Source organism: Schistocerca gregaria, chromosome 6 (assembly GCF_023897955.1).
Source record: "Schistocerca gregaria isolate iqSchGreg1 chromosome 6, iqSchGreg1.2, whole genome shotgun sequence".
In the NCBI taxonomy this organism is placed as follows: Eukaryota; Metazoa; Arthropoda; class Insecta; order Orthoptera; family Acrididae; genus Schistocerca; species Schistocerca gregaria.
The window spans coordinates 490,924,807-490,941,093 of NC_064925.1; the positions used below are offsets into that span (position 1 = coordinate 490,924,807).

The window sequence follows — 16,287 nt, forward strand, 5'->3', positions numbered from 1 at the left end:
CCACCACCACCACCTACTGCAATCCAGTCAAAGGCATCTCCCACACAATAAAAGGCAGGGCCATGTTGAAAGCAGCCATGTTACATGTCAGCTATGCTGAAATTACAGTACAAATTTCTATGTGAACTTGACAAGTAACGAACTTTCCACCTGCACAAACTGTCACCACAGAACTGTGGCAACCCGCAATCTCGACCATCCAGTGTACTCACAGTCCCCTATCCTAAACCTCCACTAACTTACTTCCCCTGCCTCACCATTTTCCTTCTATCTTCTGTTCACATAACTACATTCCCATCCAGATCATGTACTTTGTTCTCCCACCACTCTTCCTCCCCCCCCCCCCCCCCCCCCCCCTCCCGCGCAAGTAGTCACTATCTCTCTTTCTGCCTCCTGCCTTTTTCCCCCCCTCCTCTACCTTCCCTATCTCTCCCCCTCCACCACGAACTTCCTCTTCTTCCCTCCCCTCCCAAATCCCCCCAATCCCCCCCCCTCCAAAATCGCCCCCAGTCAACTCTTTAAACCGATCCTACTTTTGGGAGATTTTAACACCCATAACCACTTGTGGGGTGGCACCGTGCTTACTGGCCGAGGCAGAGATATCAAAACTTTACTGTTTCAGTTCGACCTCCGCCTCTTAAATACTGGGGCCGCCACGCATTTCAGTGTGGCCATTGGTAGTTACCTTAGCCATTGATTTATCAATTTGCAGCCCAGGACTTCTCCCATCTATCCACTGGAGAGCACATGATGACCTGTGTGGTAGTGACCACTCCCCCATCTTCCTGTCACTGTCCCAGCATCAGGAACAGGGATGCCTGCCCAGATGGGCTTTGAACAAGGCGGACTGGGAACTTTCATCTTTACTGTCACCGCTGAATCTCCCCCAAACGGTAACATCAATGTGATGATTGAGTAGGTGACTAGCACATTTGTTTCTGCTGCAGAAAATGCTATCCCCCATCTTTATGATGCCCAAGGTGTAAAGCAGTCCCTTGGTGGTTGCCGGAAGTAGCTGAAGCAATTAAGGAGCGTCGGTGAGTTCTACAGTGGCACAAGCGGCACCCTTCCCTGGAGTACCTCATAGCCTTTAAATGGCTCCATGCCCATGCTCACTACCTTATCAAAGAAAGAAAGGAAAAGAAAGAAAGAAAGAAAGAAAGAGAAAGAAAGAAAGAGTGAGTGTTGGGAGGGATACGTCTCAACCGTTGGGTGCCACACGGCACCTTCCAAAGTCTGGACAGTGACCAAACGTCTCTTTGGGTACCCGGCCCCTACAGCTTCCCCAGTGTTACCATAAATTGCAAGTTATGTACAGACACAAACGTGATTGCCGAGCACTTTGCTCGAGCCTCCGCATCAGAGAATTACCGCTCCAGATTTTTATCCAAAACTTCCTGTCACTCCATACTTTCCATGTCCAAGTTGGTGACTCCTACAGTTCCATCCATATCCAGGAGAATGGAGTCCCGCAGGGCTCTGTATTGTGTGTGTGTCTATTTTTAGTGGCCATTAATGGTCTAGAAGCAGCAGCTGGGCCCTCTGTCTCACCTTCTCTGTATGCAGATGACTTTTGCATTTTGTACTGCTGCTCCAGTATTGTTGTTGCTGAGCGGCACGTCCAGGGAGTCATCCACAAGGCACAGTCAAGGGCTCTAGCCCATGGCTTCCAGTTTTTAGCTGCAAAGTCGTGTGTCATGCACTTCTGTTGGTGCCGTACTGTTCATTTAGAACCTGCACTTTACCTTAATGACGATCCACTATCTGTAATGGACACATAAATTCCTAGTACTGGTTTTTAACACTCGATTGACTTGGCTCCCTCATCTCCGTCAGCTTAAGCAGAAGTGCTGGCAGCACCTCAATGCCCTCCATTGCCTGAGCAACGCCAATTGGGGTGCAGATTGCTGCACACTGCTGCAGCTCTACAGAGCCCTTCTCCAATCCTGAATTGACTATGGGAGTGTGGTTTATGGTTCAGCAGCGCCTTCAGCATTGCATTTACTTGACCCTGTTCACCACTGTGGAGTTAGATTAGCGACGAGTCTGGTGACCAGCGTACTGGTGGAGGCTGGAGTCCCTCCACTGCAGATCAGACGTGCACAACTGCTCGCCAGTTATGCAGCACACATTCATAGTTCAGAATTACCATCTCCTTTTCCTGCCCGCGGCAGTCCATCTCCCGCATTGGCGACCCAGATCGGGGCTAATGATTGCAGTTAGTGTGTGGTCCCTTCTCTCCGAACTGGAGTCCTTCCCTTTACCACCTCTGCTTACGGCCCGTTCACATACACCTCCATGGTGTATGCCTCTGCCACAGCTTCGTCTCGACCTTTTGCATTGCCCTAAGGATTCCGTTAACCCCGCTGTTCTCCACTGTCACTTCCTCTCGATTCATGACGTGTTCTGGGGCTCTGAAGTGATTTACACTGGCTGATGATCACATAGGCTTCACATTTGTTGATGGAGGACATATTGAGCAGCACTCCTTGCCAATTGGCAGCAGTGTTTTCACTGCAGAGCTGGCGGCCATATCTCGTGCTCTTGAGTCATCTGCTCATGCCCTAGCAAGTCATTTCTCGTGTGTACTAACTCGTTGAGCAGCGTACAAGCTGTCGACGAGTGCTACCCTTGCCACCCTTTGGTAGTGTCCATTCAGGAGTCCATCTATGTCCTGGAACAGTCCCACTGTTCTGTGGTGTTTGTGTGGACCCCAGGACATGTTGGACTCCCCGGTAATGAACTTACTGACAGGCTGATCAAACAGGCGACGCAGAAACAGATTCTGGAGATAGGCATCTCCGAAAGCTGACCTGGGTTCTGTCTTAACCACAGGGTTTTCAGGCTTTGGGAGATGGAATGGCATAACAGCACGCACAACAAACTGTGTGTCGTTAAGGAGACTATGAATGTGTGGCAGTCTTCCGTGCGGGCCTGTCACAGGCTATCAGTTGTCCTCTGCCGGCTCCGCATTGGCCACAGGTGGCTAATGCATGGCTACCTACTCCGTCGTGAGGACCCACTTCAGTGTTGCTGTGGCTCGCAAATGACAGTCATCCATCTCTTGCTGGACTGCCCACTTTTAGCCACTCTGCGGCAGACTTTCAACTTTCCCAGCCTTCAGTGTTGGGTGACAATGCCTCCACAGCTGCTTTAATTTTACACTTTATCCGTGAGAGTGGGTTTTATATTTCTATATAGGTTTTAGCGCATGTCCTTCCATCCCTCTGTGTCTTCCACCCTACTGCTTTTAGGGTGGAGGTTTTAATGTGTTGCAGAGTGGCTGGCTTTCCGTTTTTATTCTCGTGGTTGGTCAGCCACTGTAATATGCTTTCATGTTTTGCTCTCTTCTGTTTCTAGCATTTCTGTTTTCTTGTCCTCTTTTGTTCCTTTTAGTGTTCATTGCCTTCCCTTCGTTCTTGTGGCTTTTCCTTTCTTTTTACAGTTGGTTATGCAATCGCAATACATTTAACTACTGTGTTAAGGAAGATGGACACCATTCTTTTGTGCTTGGGTTGCTGTGGGTTTTGTGGTGGTGATCAGTAGTAATCAGCCCTCTTCCCACCCCTGCCCCCTCAAATTGGGTAACAGCAACACAGCATTCTGCTTCAGTTTTCCTTAAATCTTTCCATTGGTTTGTACAAGACACAACAAACTCTCAATTCTTCACCTGAGATTGTGCTGTTACTGAAATACCTTGCCATGTAGTAAGACCTTTCCATTGATAGTTTAGTGTGGACTGAAATATTATATTTTAATTACATCCCTCTTTCAGAATTAGTTTTCATATTTTTAAAGTTGCTAATGAATAAAATGCTAATGCTAAGTATTTCTATTTAATGTGCCACACTGTATAACAAAAATCTAGTGGTGATTGTGTGTTCAGAACCTTGAAAATTGTTTTTGTCTGAATTTGATTTCATTGGGTTTTAAATTTGATCCTATGAGAAATAGTTAGAAAAATTTGCCACACCCATGTTTCAGGCACTCTGCTACAATTATATTATGGGTAAAATGACTATTGGCCAGTCCTTGCTCAAAGAAAGCTCCCACCTTGACTCTGCGTCATTGTAGTGGTGGTGGAGCTTACTTAAATTTTTATTACACTACCTTTAGTACTGACCTTAGTTTATAATGCAGTGGATGCTTGTACAGTAATATTAAGCCATGAAGCCTGTGAAACTGGATGTAGAGATAGTTATATATTTCCAGAAAGTGCATGTAATGGACAAAAAGAAGATACAGTTACTTGGTGCAGCTTCACTGTTATTGGCCAGCAAGTACGAAGAAGTATACCCACCTGAGATAAGCAGTTTTGTGTATATTTGCAGTAATTTGTACACAAAAAATGAAATACTGCAAATGGAAATGCAGATTATGAGGACTATCAGTTTCTTTGTTGGTTATCCATTGAGTGTCCACTTCCTTCGTCGGTACAGCAAGGCAACTTCTGTAAGTACAGTTACTTTGATTGTATGAATTTCATGACATTGAAAATCCAGATCAGTGCTGTGCTTTATTCTTACTTTTTCCAAGTCTTTGCCCTAATCTATTTCCCAAACTAATAAGAATTGAAACTGCAGAGTGTTTTTTAAGTCTCTTTGTGGTTGCTTGTGTAATAAACCTGTGAGGAAAGCAAATTTCAGTGGTTTTTAGTATGCTTAAGAAAATGATTTATCAGAAGTACTATTTGAAAGATCTATAAAATGTATTACAGATAAAATTTAGTGGACTTTTGAATCTAAATGATATGATAAAACAGTTATTCTCACTCTTTCCTATTTAAAGTTAGGGTTAAAATGCCTGTGGACCTTTCCCAATATTGCCAATGCAAGATAGTACCTGCTGTTTGTTAAAATGGAAATAAATTTTGTTTTATGGTCTCAAAAGGCTGGGAAATTCACATAAATTATTTTATGTGTAATTTACTATACTTGTTTTTAATTATAATCTGAGTCAAACAATAAGTGCTTGACAGTATTGCCTAAAAAAGTAAGTCTGTTTCAGTCAAATGAAAATTAGGGTTATCTTGTACATGTGATTAGAGACTGGAGAAATGATTAGTATGTGTGTGTTTCAAGGGAACCATCTCAATCACCTTAATTCATTTGGGACAATCTTCATCTGGCTATTTGTGCAGATGTTCCTGTGCATCTCGTATTGAATGGGTCCAGATTGTGATATATTGCTATAGGAAGTGGTGGTCAGGAGCAGCAGGGGGTTGTCCTCTTGAGCTTTGCAGTTAGTATAGAACAGTTGCAGTAAAGAGCTGGTACAAGCTACCAAGGTTTCCTTTCATTTAATTTTGAAAGATACTTATAGTGTTAAATTCAGTGTCCTTAATTTATCTCAAATTTGAGTGTTTTATGAGATAGTTTACAAGGCACATAACTGTGGCTTGCACAAAACAATGATATTGGTGATAGAAAAACATGAAAATTAATTAACAGTAACATTCTTAGCTTTGGAGGAGGGGTGCGGGCCACAACCTGGATTGTAAGGTAGTGGATTGTAAGGTAGTGGATGGGAAGGAGACAAAAGTAAATCGGAGGAAAGAGGTCAAGAAAATTTCCCTCCTTCCTCCCCCCCCCCCCCTTTCCCTTTCCCTTTCCCTAATCCTAACCATTTTTCTCGTCTACATGAGGAACCTGTAGATCTGAAAACCAATAGTACTGTTACTTGCTTTTTCACATTTCTATTGGATAGAATTAGGCGCAGACTCTCCTCAAACGTAAACACTAAGCACTAGCCAGTGTTGGACTCAATAAATTTTAGAATATGCATCTTTTTTTAATGCAAAGAGGTAATTTCAGTTGTGAAAGCTGTCAACTAAAGAGCAGAGACTAACATTGATATGTCCATGAATTTTATAGAATATTAGTGAAAGTGCTTGTTAATTCATGAATTTTGATGCCAGAGTTGAGTCGTGTATGCATGAAATGTGCTTTCTAGTTTGTGTGTCCAGCTATATGTGAGTGTCTTAATTGTGCCTGTCTGCAACTTGATGTTTCTTGTTTATGGTATGTAGCAATCTATCTTTTCCTACATTAAGTTTTATTACTGGCTACATATGCAATTGAAATTTCTGTACATTCAGCTTAATTAAAGAGTTCCTTGAGATTTTTAATTTTTCTTAACTTTCTCTATGCTGTTATCAGATATTTAGTTACTTCACATTCTGCCACCTTTAGGCTCTCCTTACTATACCATTCACATATGGGATGCAGGAAGATTGAGTTCCTAAATTACTGTGTGCACTGTAATTACAATAATCTTGTCTCTACAGTTCCCAAGGGACCAGTATGTAGGGAGTTGTATATTCAAGGTATATCACTTAGTACAGGTTCTTGAAACTGTAAGTTGTGTGGCACTTGGCATATCTTAAAGTGTATTCTGTGTGTTTATACATCTATTAGTAGACAACTAGTACTTCTGCTCATTGTCCTTACTTCCTCAGCAGTTGTTTCCCATGTATTCACGTGGATTTGTAACTTTCAGCCGGACGAGGTAACATACACTTTAGCAAAGTACTTCCAAGAAATGTGTTTACTGGATTACGAGCTGTGTCACTTTGCTCCATCATGTCTTGCAGCTGCAGCTCTATATCTTGCACTCTGGTAAGAAATAAAGCATTTTGGGAATACCAATTCAGATGTTTTAATGCTTGTTTCTCCCTCCATACATGAACTTTGAGACAAGACATATCTAAATGCTTATGGATAGGTGGGTTGTTTTTTATAGTTCAGCTCAGACAATTGTAGTTGGTTAAATTACACTTATTGCCACTTTAAATTTATTTTCCAAACACTAAATTTGTGTAGTGTCCCCCTTTATCAGTTGTTTCATTTTAGTGCCACAAAGTTCTTCTCTGTTAAATTTAGCAATTTGTGTGTGAACATCAATTGAGAACTGGGGTAAAGCCCATACCATATAGGTTGATTTAGCCATTGGTCCTTCAAAATGATAAAATTTTGTCCTTTTTTAATGTTCAAAAAATTATAAGTATTTTAATTGTATGTTTACTACAAACATTTGTAAATTTAACTTGTGCACTAGTATTATATCTAAGCCTGTGCGCCTTTAGTCTTCTCTTAATTTTTATGCATAGTTAATGAATGTATACAACAGGAAGGCATTACTGTGCATGTGGCAGTGTTTATCATGTAATGATGCAGAACATGATATTTGTGTAGACTGTTTGCATAATCAAGACTTTACTGCAATTATTAAGATTATATTAGATTAGATTAATACTTGTTCCATAGATCATGAATACGACACTTCCTAATGATGTGGAACGTGTCAGGTTAATAAAAGATGTCTGTACAAGAAATTACATTATACAAAATATTGCATGATACTAATGATTAATTTTTTTTTTTTTTTTTTTTTTTTTTTTTTAGTTTATATCTAAAAATTCAGCCAATGAGTAGGAGTAGTTGTCATCTAGAAATTCTTTTAATTTATTTTTAAATGTTAGTTGGCTATCTGTCAGGCTTTTGATGCTGTTTGGTAGGTGCCCAAAGACTTTTGTGGCAGCATAATTTACCCCTTTCTGTGCCAAAGTCAGATTTAACCCTGCATAGTGAAGATCATCCTTTCTCCTGGTGTTATAGGTATGCACACTGCTATTACTTTTGTATTGGGTTGGATTATTATCAACAAATTTCATAAGGGAATATATATATTGTGAGGTTACTGTGAGGATCCCTAGATCCTTAAATAGATGTCTGCAGGATGACCGTGGGTGGGCTCCAGCAATTATTCTGATTACACGTTTTTGTGCAATGAATACTTTTCTACCCAACGATGAATTACCCCAGAATATGATGCCATACGAAAGCAGTGAATGAAAGTAGGCATAGTAAGCTAATTTACTGAGATTCTTATCACCAAAATTTGCAATAACCCTAATAGCATACGTAGCTGAACTCAGACGTTTCAGCAGACCATCAATGTGTTGCTTCCAGTTTAACCTCTCATCAATGGACACACCTAAAAATTTTGAAAATTCTACCTTAGCTGCAGACTTCTGTTCAAATTCTATATTTATTACTGGAGTTGTGCCATTTACTGTACGGAACTGTATATACTGTGTTTTATCAAAATTTAAAGAGTCCATTTGCTGAGAACCACTTAATAATTTTGTGAAAAACATCATTTACAATTACATCACTTAGTTCTTGGTTTTTGGATGTTATTACTATACTTGTATCATCAGCAAAAAGAACTAACTTTGCATCTTCATCAATGTGGAATGGTAAGTCATTAATGTATATCAAGAACAGTAGAGGACCTAAGACCGAACCCTGTGGGACCCCGTCCTTGATAGCACCCCAGTTTGAGGAATCAGCTGTTGTTTTAACATTACACGAACCACTTATTTCAACTTTCTGCATTCTTCCAGTTAAATATGAATTAAACCATTTGTGCACTGCCCCACTCAAACCATAATGATTTAGCTTATCTAAAAGAATTCCATGATTTACACAATCAAAGGCCTTTGAGAGATCACAAAAAATACCAATGGGTGATGTCCGGTTATTCAGAGCATTTAATATTTGATCAGTGAAAGCATATATAGCATTTTCTGTTGAAAAGCCTTTCTGAAAACCAAACTGACATTTTGTTAGTACTTTATTTTTACAAATATGGGAGGCTACTCTTGAATACATTACTTTCTCAAAAATTTTTGATAGAGCTGTCAGAAGAGAGATTGGGCGGTAGTTGTTGACATCCGACGTATCCCCCTTTTTATGCAATGGTTTTACAATGGCATATTTCACTCTATCAGGGAAAACACCCTGCTCCAAAGAGCTATTACATACGTGGCTGAGAATCCTACTTATCTGTGGGGAACAAGCTTTAAGTACTTTGCTGGAAATGCCATCAATTCCGTAAGAGCTTTTACTTTTCAGTGAGTTTATTATTTTACTGATTTCAGAGGGAGAGGTTGGTGGAATTACAGCTGTTTCAAACTGTGCAGGTATGGCCTCTTCTATTAATAGCCTTGCCTCTTCTAGTGAAGATCTAGATCCTATTTTCTCCACAACATTTAAAAAATGATTATTCAAAATATTTTCAATTTCTGATTGTTTGTTAGTGCACCTGTCATTCAATTTTATTGCACTAAAGTCTTCCTGTGCTCTTGGTTGCCCTGTTTCCCTTTCAATAATATTCCAAATTGCTTTAATTTTATTATCAGAGTTACTGATCTCAGACATGATACACATGCTTCTGGACTTTTTAATAACTTTTCTTAGTACCGCACAATAGTTTTTATAATATTGAAAAATTTCGGGGTCAGTACTCCCTCTTGCTGTTAGATACAGTTCTCTTTTACGGTTGCAAGATATTCTTATTCCTTTAGTTAGCCAAGGTTTTTTATATGTTTTCTTGGAATTATGTTTAACTATTTTCTTGGGAAAACAATTTTCAAATACCCTTAAAAATGTATTGTGAAATAAGTTATATTTCAAGTTTGCATCGGGTTCCTTATACACTTCATCCCAGTCTAGCTGCTGTAGGCTTTCCCTAAAGTTTGCAATATTTATATTGTTAATTGAACGCACTGCTTTGAAAGTCTGATTTATTATACTGCATGGAGCTATGTCATGTACTGTAACAAGCTGTGCACTATGATCTGAAAGACCATTCTCAACAGGATAAGCATTTATGTCCTTAAACTTATCTTGGTCTATAAAAAAGTTATCTATCAATGTACTGCTGTTCTTTGTTATCCGAGTAGGAAAATCAATGACGGAGCTCAAATTGAAAGAACTGAGTAATACTAAAAGGTCATTCTTCCTATTACACTCTTTCAGGGAATCAACATTGAAATCCCCACAAATGATAATTTGCTTCCCCCTGTCTGACAGATAGCACAACAAAGCATCCAAGTTTTCTAGAAATAGCTGGAAATTCCCTGAGGGGGACCTATACACTGTTACAATTATGAAAGTGCCATCATTTAGTTTAAGTTCAGTGGCACATGCTTCAATATGTTGCTCTACACAAAATTTTTTAGTTTCTAAATTTTTTGCACTGTGGAAGCTTCTGACATATATGGCAACTCCTCCTCTCATCATATTATCTCTACTTACATGTGCAGCTAATTTGTACCCATTGATGCTAACATTTTGCATATCAGTGACAATGTGATGCTCAGACAGGCATAGTATATCTATTACATTCTTGGTTTCTATATCTTCTAAACAAAGCAGAAGCTCATCAATTTTATTCTTCAATCCCCCAATATTTTGATGAAATATACTAACAGTATTTTTCACTTTACTTTTGTGAGTATCTTGAACTTTTTTAACATCTTTAGTACTTGCCTGGCTGAGTTTCCCACTGGACACTGATCTTACACTAAAAAAGTTTCCACCATGAGATGTAGTTCCTCCCCCCTTTAAATTTCCTGCTATCAGCCCAGTCAGTTTACCCTTCCCTTTCCTGTTGAGGTGTAGGCCATGTCTAGTATAGTCCCACCTACAGAGTGAATCAACAGGAACCACACCAATGTGTGACCCTGCACCAGATCCAAGTAGCCGTTCCAACTCCAAATTAACTCTCCTGACAGAAGAGGTCAAATGAGGTCGGTCGTGGCGCTCCAGAACCGACACAAACCCAACACTGGTATGATTCGATGCTGATGCAATCTTTGCCAGGTCACACTTTATGCTGTACCCCGGATCTCTGTCAATACTGTTGCCCGGCCAACCCACAATAACCACGGTGTCTTCCTTAGTAAAACCTTTACATAGTGAACCTAAATCCTCTGTAACCTGCCCAAGTTCAGCACTAGGTTTGAAAAAACTTGTGACCTGGTAATCCAACCCTAATTCATCCTGCAGAAGTTGGCCCACACCCCTAGCATGTGAACTACCTAGCAACAAGACTTTCTTTCTCTTTGCAGACTTCCCTACATTCTTAATCAATTTGCTGCTGAAAGCTTGTTGAGCCCTGTCTACATCTACTTCTGTGAGAGGCTCATCAGTTTCTGACTGAGGCAACAGGTCAAACCTATTTTGTACATTAATAACAAAGCTGTCAGAAGAATTTCTTGGCCTGTTCCTCATGCCTGTTGCCACTTCCCACCCCTGTTTACCCTTCTCCCCCCTTAACCTGCCCAGTTCTCGCCTAGCCTCATCTAACTCAGCCTGAAGGGCATGAGTCTCGCTCATTTTCCCAATTCCCACGCCACTACAGTCGCCCCAATGAAAAAAGTTACTACATCCATCGCACCAGACCCCGGAGCTAACGATCCTACGGCACGTCAGGCACTTTACACTCATGGTACAAATCGATTTTAGTGACAGAAAGACAATTAAGTTACCGGAAAACGATGAAAATACGTGTACGAAAAATTAGGCCTACTCGCGACTACGTAAACAGTGGTTCAGAAGTTTTTTACTGGAAATTACTTAAGAGATGACGATACTCTACAGATATAAAGGGGCAGCAAACGTATTTAGCACACTAAACTATCAGTAAATGCACTTAAGATTGCGGTATGAAGTTTAATCTGAAAACTCAAAAGTTCGGCCTGGCCGCGATATGTAAACAAAATGAACTTTACGTGATTACTGTGAAAATACGCGAGTAAGACAAAAACCTTTAATGGTACGCTTGCAGAGCACTATAATTAACGTAATAAATTAGTTTAAAGTGTTAAAAAACAGTTTATTACTACTTAAATTACTTATCTTGTACAAGAGCTGTGACTCAGACGTCCGTGTAGCAGGCGCAGGGCTTGGTCACATTGCGCATTTTGATGTATACACCATTATCAGAAGTGTGGCACATTGAAATAACAAAATCACCACAAAGTAGATAAATTAAAATTCTGTATCAAAAAATGTAAGTTAACATTAATAAACAGAAACTAGCTTAGACTTCAAGAAAGGAGGACTGTAAGGAAACCAGATTGTGTGATGTAATCCCATGAAGATGTAGATGTGAAATTGAATGTCCAGCCTGTATGAAATGTAAGTATCTAACTTGGTGTGGTGCAAGACCCAAAAGGAAAGTGTGGTACCTGTCAGATGGTACTGATACTTAAGAAACATGTTACATGTAAAACAATTCAGAAATACACAAAAACATGCTTTTATTTGTAAATTAGAGGTGTGGACTTCAGCCAAAAATGAAGAATGAAAGCAAGCCTTTAATAACTGTAAGTCTCAAATAAGATGGGTTTTCATAAACTTTTTACACCAAACAATATTCTAAATGAGACTACATGTTCTTCATTAGTTAAAATATTACTGTTTTCATTATAATTCCAATGCCTTGCCACTTTTCCCCGGCATAAAAGTGAGAACTTACTAGTGGGGGGCCCAAAACAATGCATTGTACAAAAGAAGCATGTGTTTGATATAACATTTTTGCTCCTTCAAAATAGTGTACATCAGACATAATGTGTTCTAATGTTTTTTCCTTTGGTGAAAACAGTAGTTGATCTGGTCTGAAGTTAATCTGTTTAGTGCCTCTAGCAATTTTTTCTCCCCTCACTTCTTCTACTTCTTGAAAACGTTTATTAGGCATAAGTCACAGGCAGCCAGTCTGATTAGTACGGTGAGTCGGAAACTGTCATTCAGTTTGTTGCCTAAAACTGCAAGACAGTGCTGTGCAAGCAGCAAGGACATTGTCAAGGTGAAAAAGCCAATCTCCTGATTGACACAATGACAGGCAGTTTTTTTCTCTCACTGCTTCATGTAATCATTTTGTCACTGCATGGCAGTAATGTTGGTCAACTGTGGTACCCTGGGCAACAAATTCAGTAGATGATCCCTTACTGTCAAAAAACAAATGAACATTGTCTTCACATGAGATTTTACTTGCCTTTCTTTCTTTGGCCTTGGTGATCCAGTCTTCAACTAACTGGATTGTTGCTTTGTTCCTGGGTCATATCCATAACAGCATGATTTGTCAACTGTGATGACTTTGGTGTCAAAATCCAGATCATTTTCTGACTTTTCTTTCAATTTCTGGCACATGTCCAGATGACTGGCTCTCTGGTCATCAAAAAGCACATGTTAAATGCATTTTACTGCAACACATTTCATCTTCACTTAAAATTTGTTGGCATGAACTCCAGAATGTTCCAGTGATTTTCACCAACTCAGTTGTTATAAGATGCTCAAACATGATCTCAATAAAAGTTTTTTTCATTGGTTTTGTCTGATGTGGATGTGGAGGGATGTTCTTGTTGTGATTACTCTTCAATTGACATTGGACTACTTTGAAAATGAGAAAATTATTTGTAAATCCTTGCCTGTCTTGATGCTTCATCCCCATATGCTGTCTGTGGCATTGACATTTTCTGCTGCTGATTTCCCCAACAGGAAGAAGAACATGATGTTACCATGTTGACATTCAATGTCTGTAACTGCAAAATCGGCAAAAATGTGAAGCTTTGTGCTTACAGAAGTCACGTCGGCAACAATGTTTCTCCACCATTGCCTCTATGGCAACTGATACAAAATGGTGTCTAATGAAGGCACGTAAGAGGGTCATTCAGAACTAGTGTTCAACCAACTGCCAGAAAAATCCTTTTTACTTTGGACATCTCCCGCCACCTCCCCCTCCTATGATACCCTGAACTTCTGAACAAAAATTTGTATAGAATACAGTTCACTTTCTCTATAGCACAGTTCTCAATGGGTTTTTCAGACACATTATTGAATTCCATTGCTAATTTAATCATTCCTTTTTGTTTTTTTAGGGCAACCCTATACGAACATTCTTCCATTAGTGACACACTTTAATTAACCAAAAGTGTTCTTTCAATATATAATGCAAAGTAGCTTATATACAAAGTAGTCCGCTTTATGATTGCTGCTGTTTTGGTTTTCAATTTTCATTTACTGTTGCTGTTCACCAATTTTCGTATTTTTATTGCTGTTATCTTTGTCAGTTATTAGTTCAATGGTTCTCTGTATGTGCAAGTCCAGATTTTAGAGTTTGACTCGGTCATTGATCTCCCTTATGTAAGACCATGGTGATGCATATCTTTGGACTTTGTTGCTGTTACAATCTCAAGTATGCTGGAAGTTAAATGCTTCCACATATAGAGAACTATCAAAAATAAGTATGAAGAGTCCTTCAGGAAAACTTCCATATATTGTTCCATAAAATGCAAACACATCTTCTATTCACAACTGTAAGTCATAGGGAGCATTACCTAAAACTGTATTTGTTACAGTGCAAAGCTTTACAAGAAAATGAATACTTTGAAAAAAAATCATCTTTTGTTTGCTTTTTTCCTATTGTCACCTATGGTGATTGCACCAGGATCGATGCACTTCTTCAACCTGGGGCAAAGCTCCATGGAGCCTGCATAAACATCCCCGTAGATTCTGCCACTTGAGTAGTTAATGCAATCATCATCCCATCTCAGACATCTGACGTGTCATCTATCTAGATTCCATATTAAATTCTCTTTCTATAGACTGCAAGCAACATTGGTCAGCAAGGTAGACACTGGGTTTCACATCACTTTCAAAGTGATATGTAACATCACTTTTGCTAACTTATTCAGTATCTTCCAAGTGCAGCTGGTTCCTCTACTTTTGACCATGCTGTTATTTCCATCCTTAAGAATACCTATTGTTTAGCCTTTGACAAAAAAGGAAAAAGACCTACTCTTGAACAGAAGTTACGTTGAATTGTTTTTCAGTGAAAAATTGGTATTTGATTTTGTGGAGATGCTTTGTTTTTGTAACTGTAAGATTGATTTATTGGTGTCTTTAAAGCATTAGAGATTCCTCCTCAGTTTAATATATCCAAAAGTATGATCCATGCATTGTGAAAAACTGGAACTGTTAATTATCACTGGTGAGCAAACATGGCTAAATTATCATGGTTGCCACATCAGTGAAAATAAATAGCACAACATTGTGTGAATATGTAATGGTGATGTACTTCATATGTTACTTTATTTATAAATATGAAAGTATTTGTATATACCAAACAATAAATATTCATTGACTATTGCTTATATCAAGCATAGTGTAAAAGCATTATCATAATCTATTATCTTGCACGTTCCAGGCTGAGGAGAAAAAATGAACATGTCTGGTCAGAAACGCTCATCTATTACTCGCAGTACAAACTGAAAGACATAGCACATATTTCAAAAAAAATTGCATTTGCAGTCATAAGCAGTGAAAGTTCAAAATATCAGGTATGCTAAAGGTGAAAAGTTTAATTTGCTTCTTAAAGTGTTGGCTTAGTGGCTTTTAGCTATTTGAACTCTGGTAAGGAAAATAATATTATGTGATTACTAGAGAGATCACTTAACCAGGCAGTCACTGCTAAATGTAAAGGATAGTTGAGTTTTCATTTTTTTCATTTTTGGGGTAGGGAGTAAGGAGGTGTTTTGGTATTGGGTTCAGGAGCAGTACAAATGTACAAAGGTTGGGAAGGCTAATAACTCCTCCAGTATGACTTTGCACATCTTCTGACTTGGATGCATGTACTGATCATTGAGAATGGTGTCATAAACCCATTGTATCCTCTCCTGATACATGGTGGCCTACAGATTTGATCTTTGATATCCTGGATACAGGCACTGGGACATATTAACATCAGAGCACCCCCCCCCCCCCCCCCGACACACACACACACACACACACACACACACACACACACACACACACACACACACACACACACACACACGCGCGCGCGCGTTCTATTGGGATGGCATCATTATACTGTCACACAATAGGATGCAGGATGTCTGTTGTGTTCTGTTGTCTTGTCAGTTACTTCAGTCACTACAAGCTATGACCTGAAGTGAAACTTAATGGCTTCCCATATCATGACACCAAGAGATAAATCACTTTGACTCTTCAGAACATTGGGAGACTGGGTGGAACGTCTTCCACAGGTTTCTGCCATTCTCACTGACTGTGGCCATCTAGGGTAGTGCAGAGCTGCAATTCATCACTAAACACACCACCATTTAACAGCAGTCCATGCTCACTGGTCATGGCAACACTCCAACTGCAGCTGTTATTGTTGTGGTGTTAATGGCAGCCTATGCACAGTACCGTAATTTCCTATTCCATCTGCTGCTAGTCTCCAACCAGTGGTGTTGGGCGACAGTGTTGTTCTAAGATGGCAGGTGCATATTTGAAGGGCTTATGATGTGCTCAATTCACAATACAGTGATGCTTCCCAGTTGTTCTTCAACATGGTTGACACAAACCTTGAATAAGAGTACGCCTACTCTCGTGTACCATTGTAGTCCACCATCGAGCCACTGTCGCAACCAAA

The 16,287-nt window shown here is 39.6% G+C and overlaps 1 protein-coding gene across 2 annotated transcripts in view; it reads left to right on the top strand.

Annotated features, from left to right (window-relative positions):
* The window catches only part of LOC126279072 (G2/mitotic-specific cyclin-B-like), a 73,327-nt gene that overhangs the window by 43,162 nt on the left and 13,878 nt on the right, over positions 1–16,287 (top strand). The window contains exons 5-7 of one of the 2 annotated variants that reach the window (XM_049979529.1): positions 4,213–4,452; positions 6,499–6,617; positions 15,058–15,190. In XM_049979529.1, coding sequence (XP_049835486.1) covers positions 4,213–4,452; positions 6,499–6,617; positions 15,058–15,190 — 492 coding nt within the window. The remainder of the gene's footprint in view (positions 1–4,212; positions 4,453–6,498; positions 6,618–15,057; positions 15,191–16,287) is intronic. The other variant, XM_049979530.1, reaches the window with a different exon arrangement.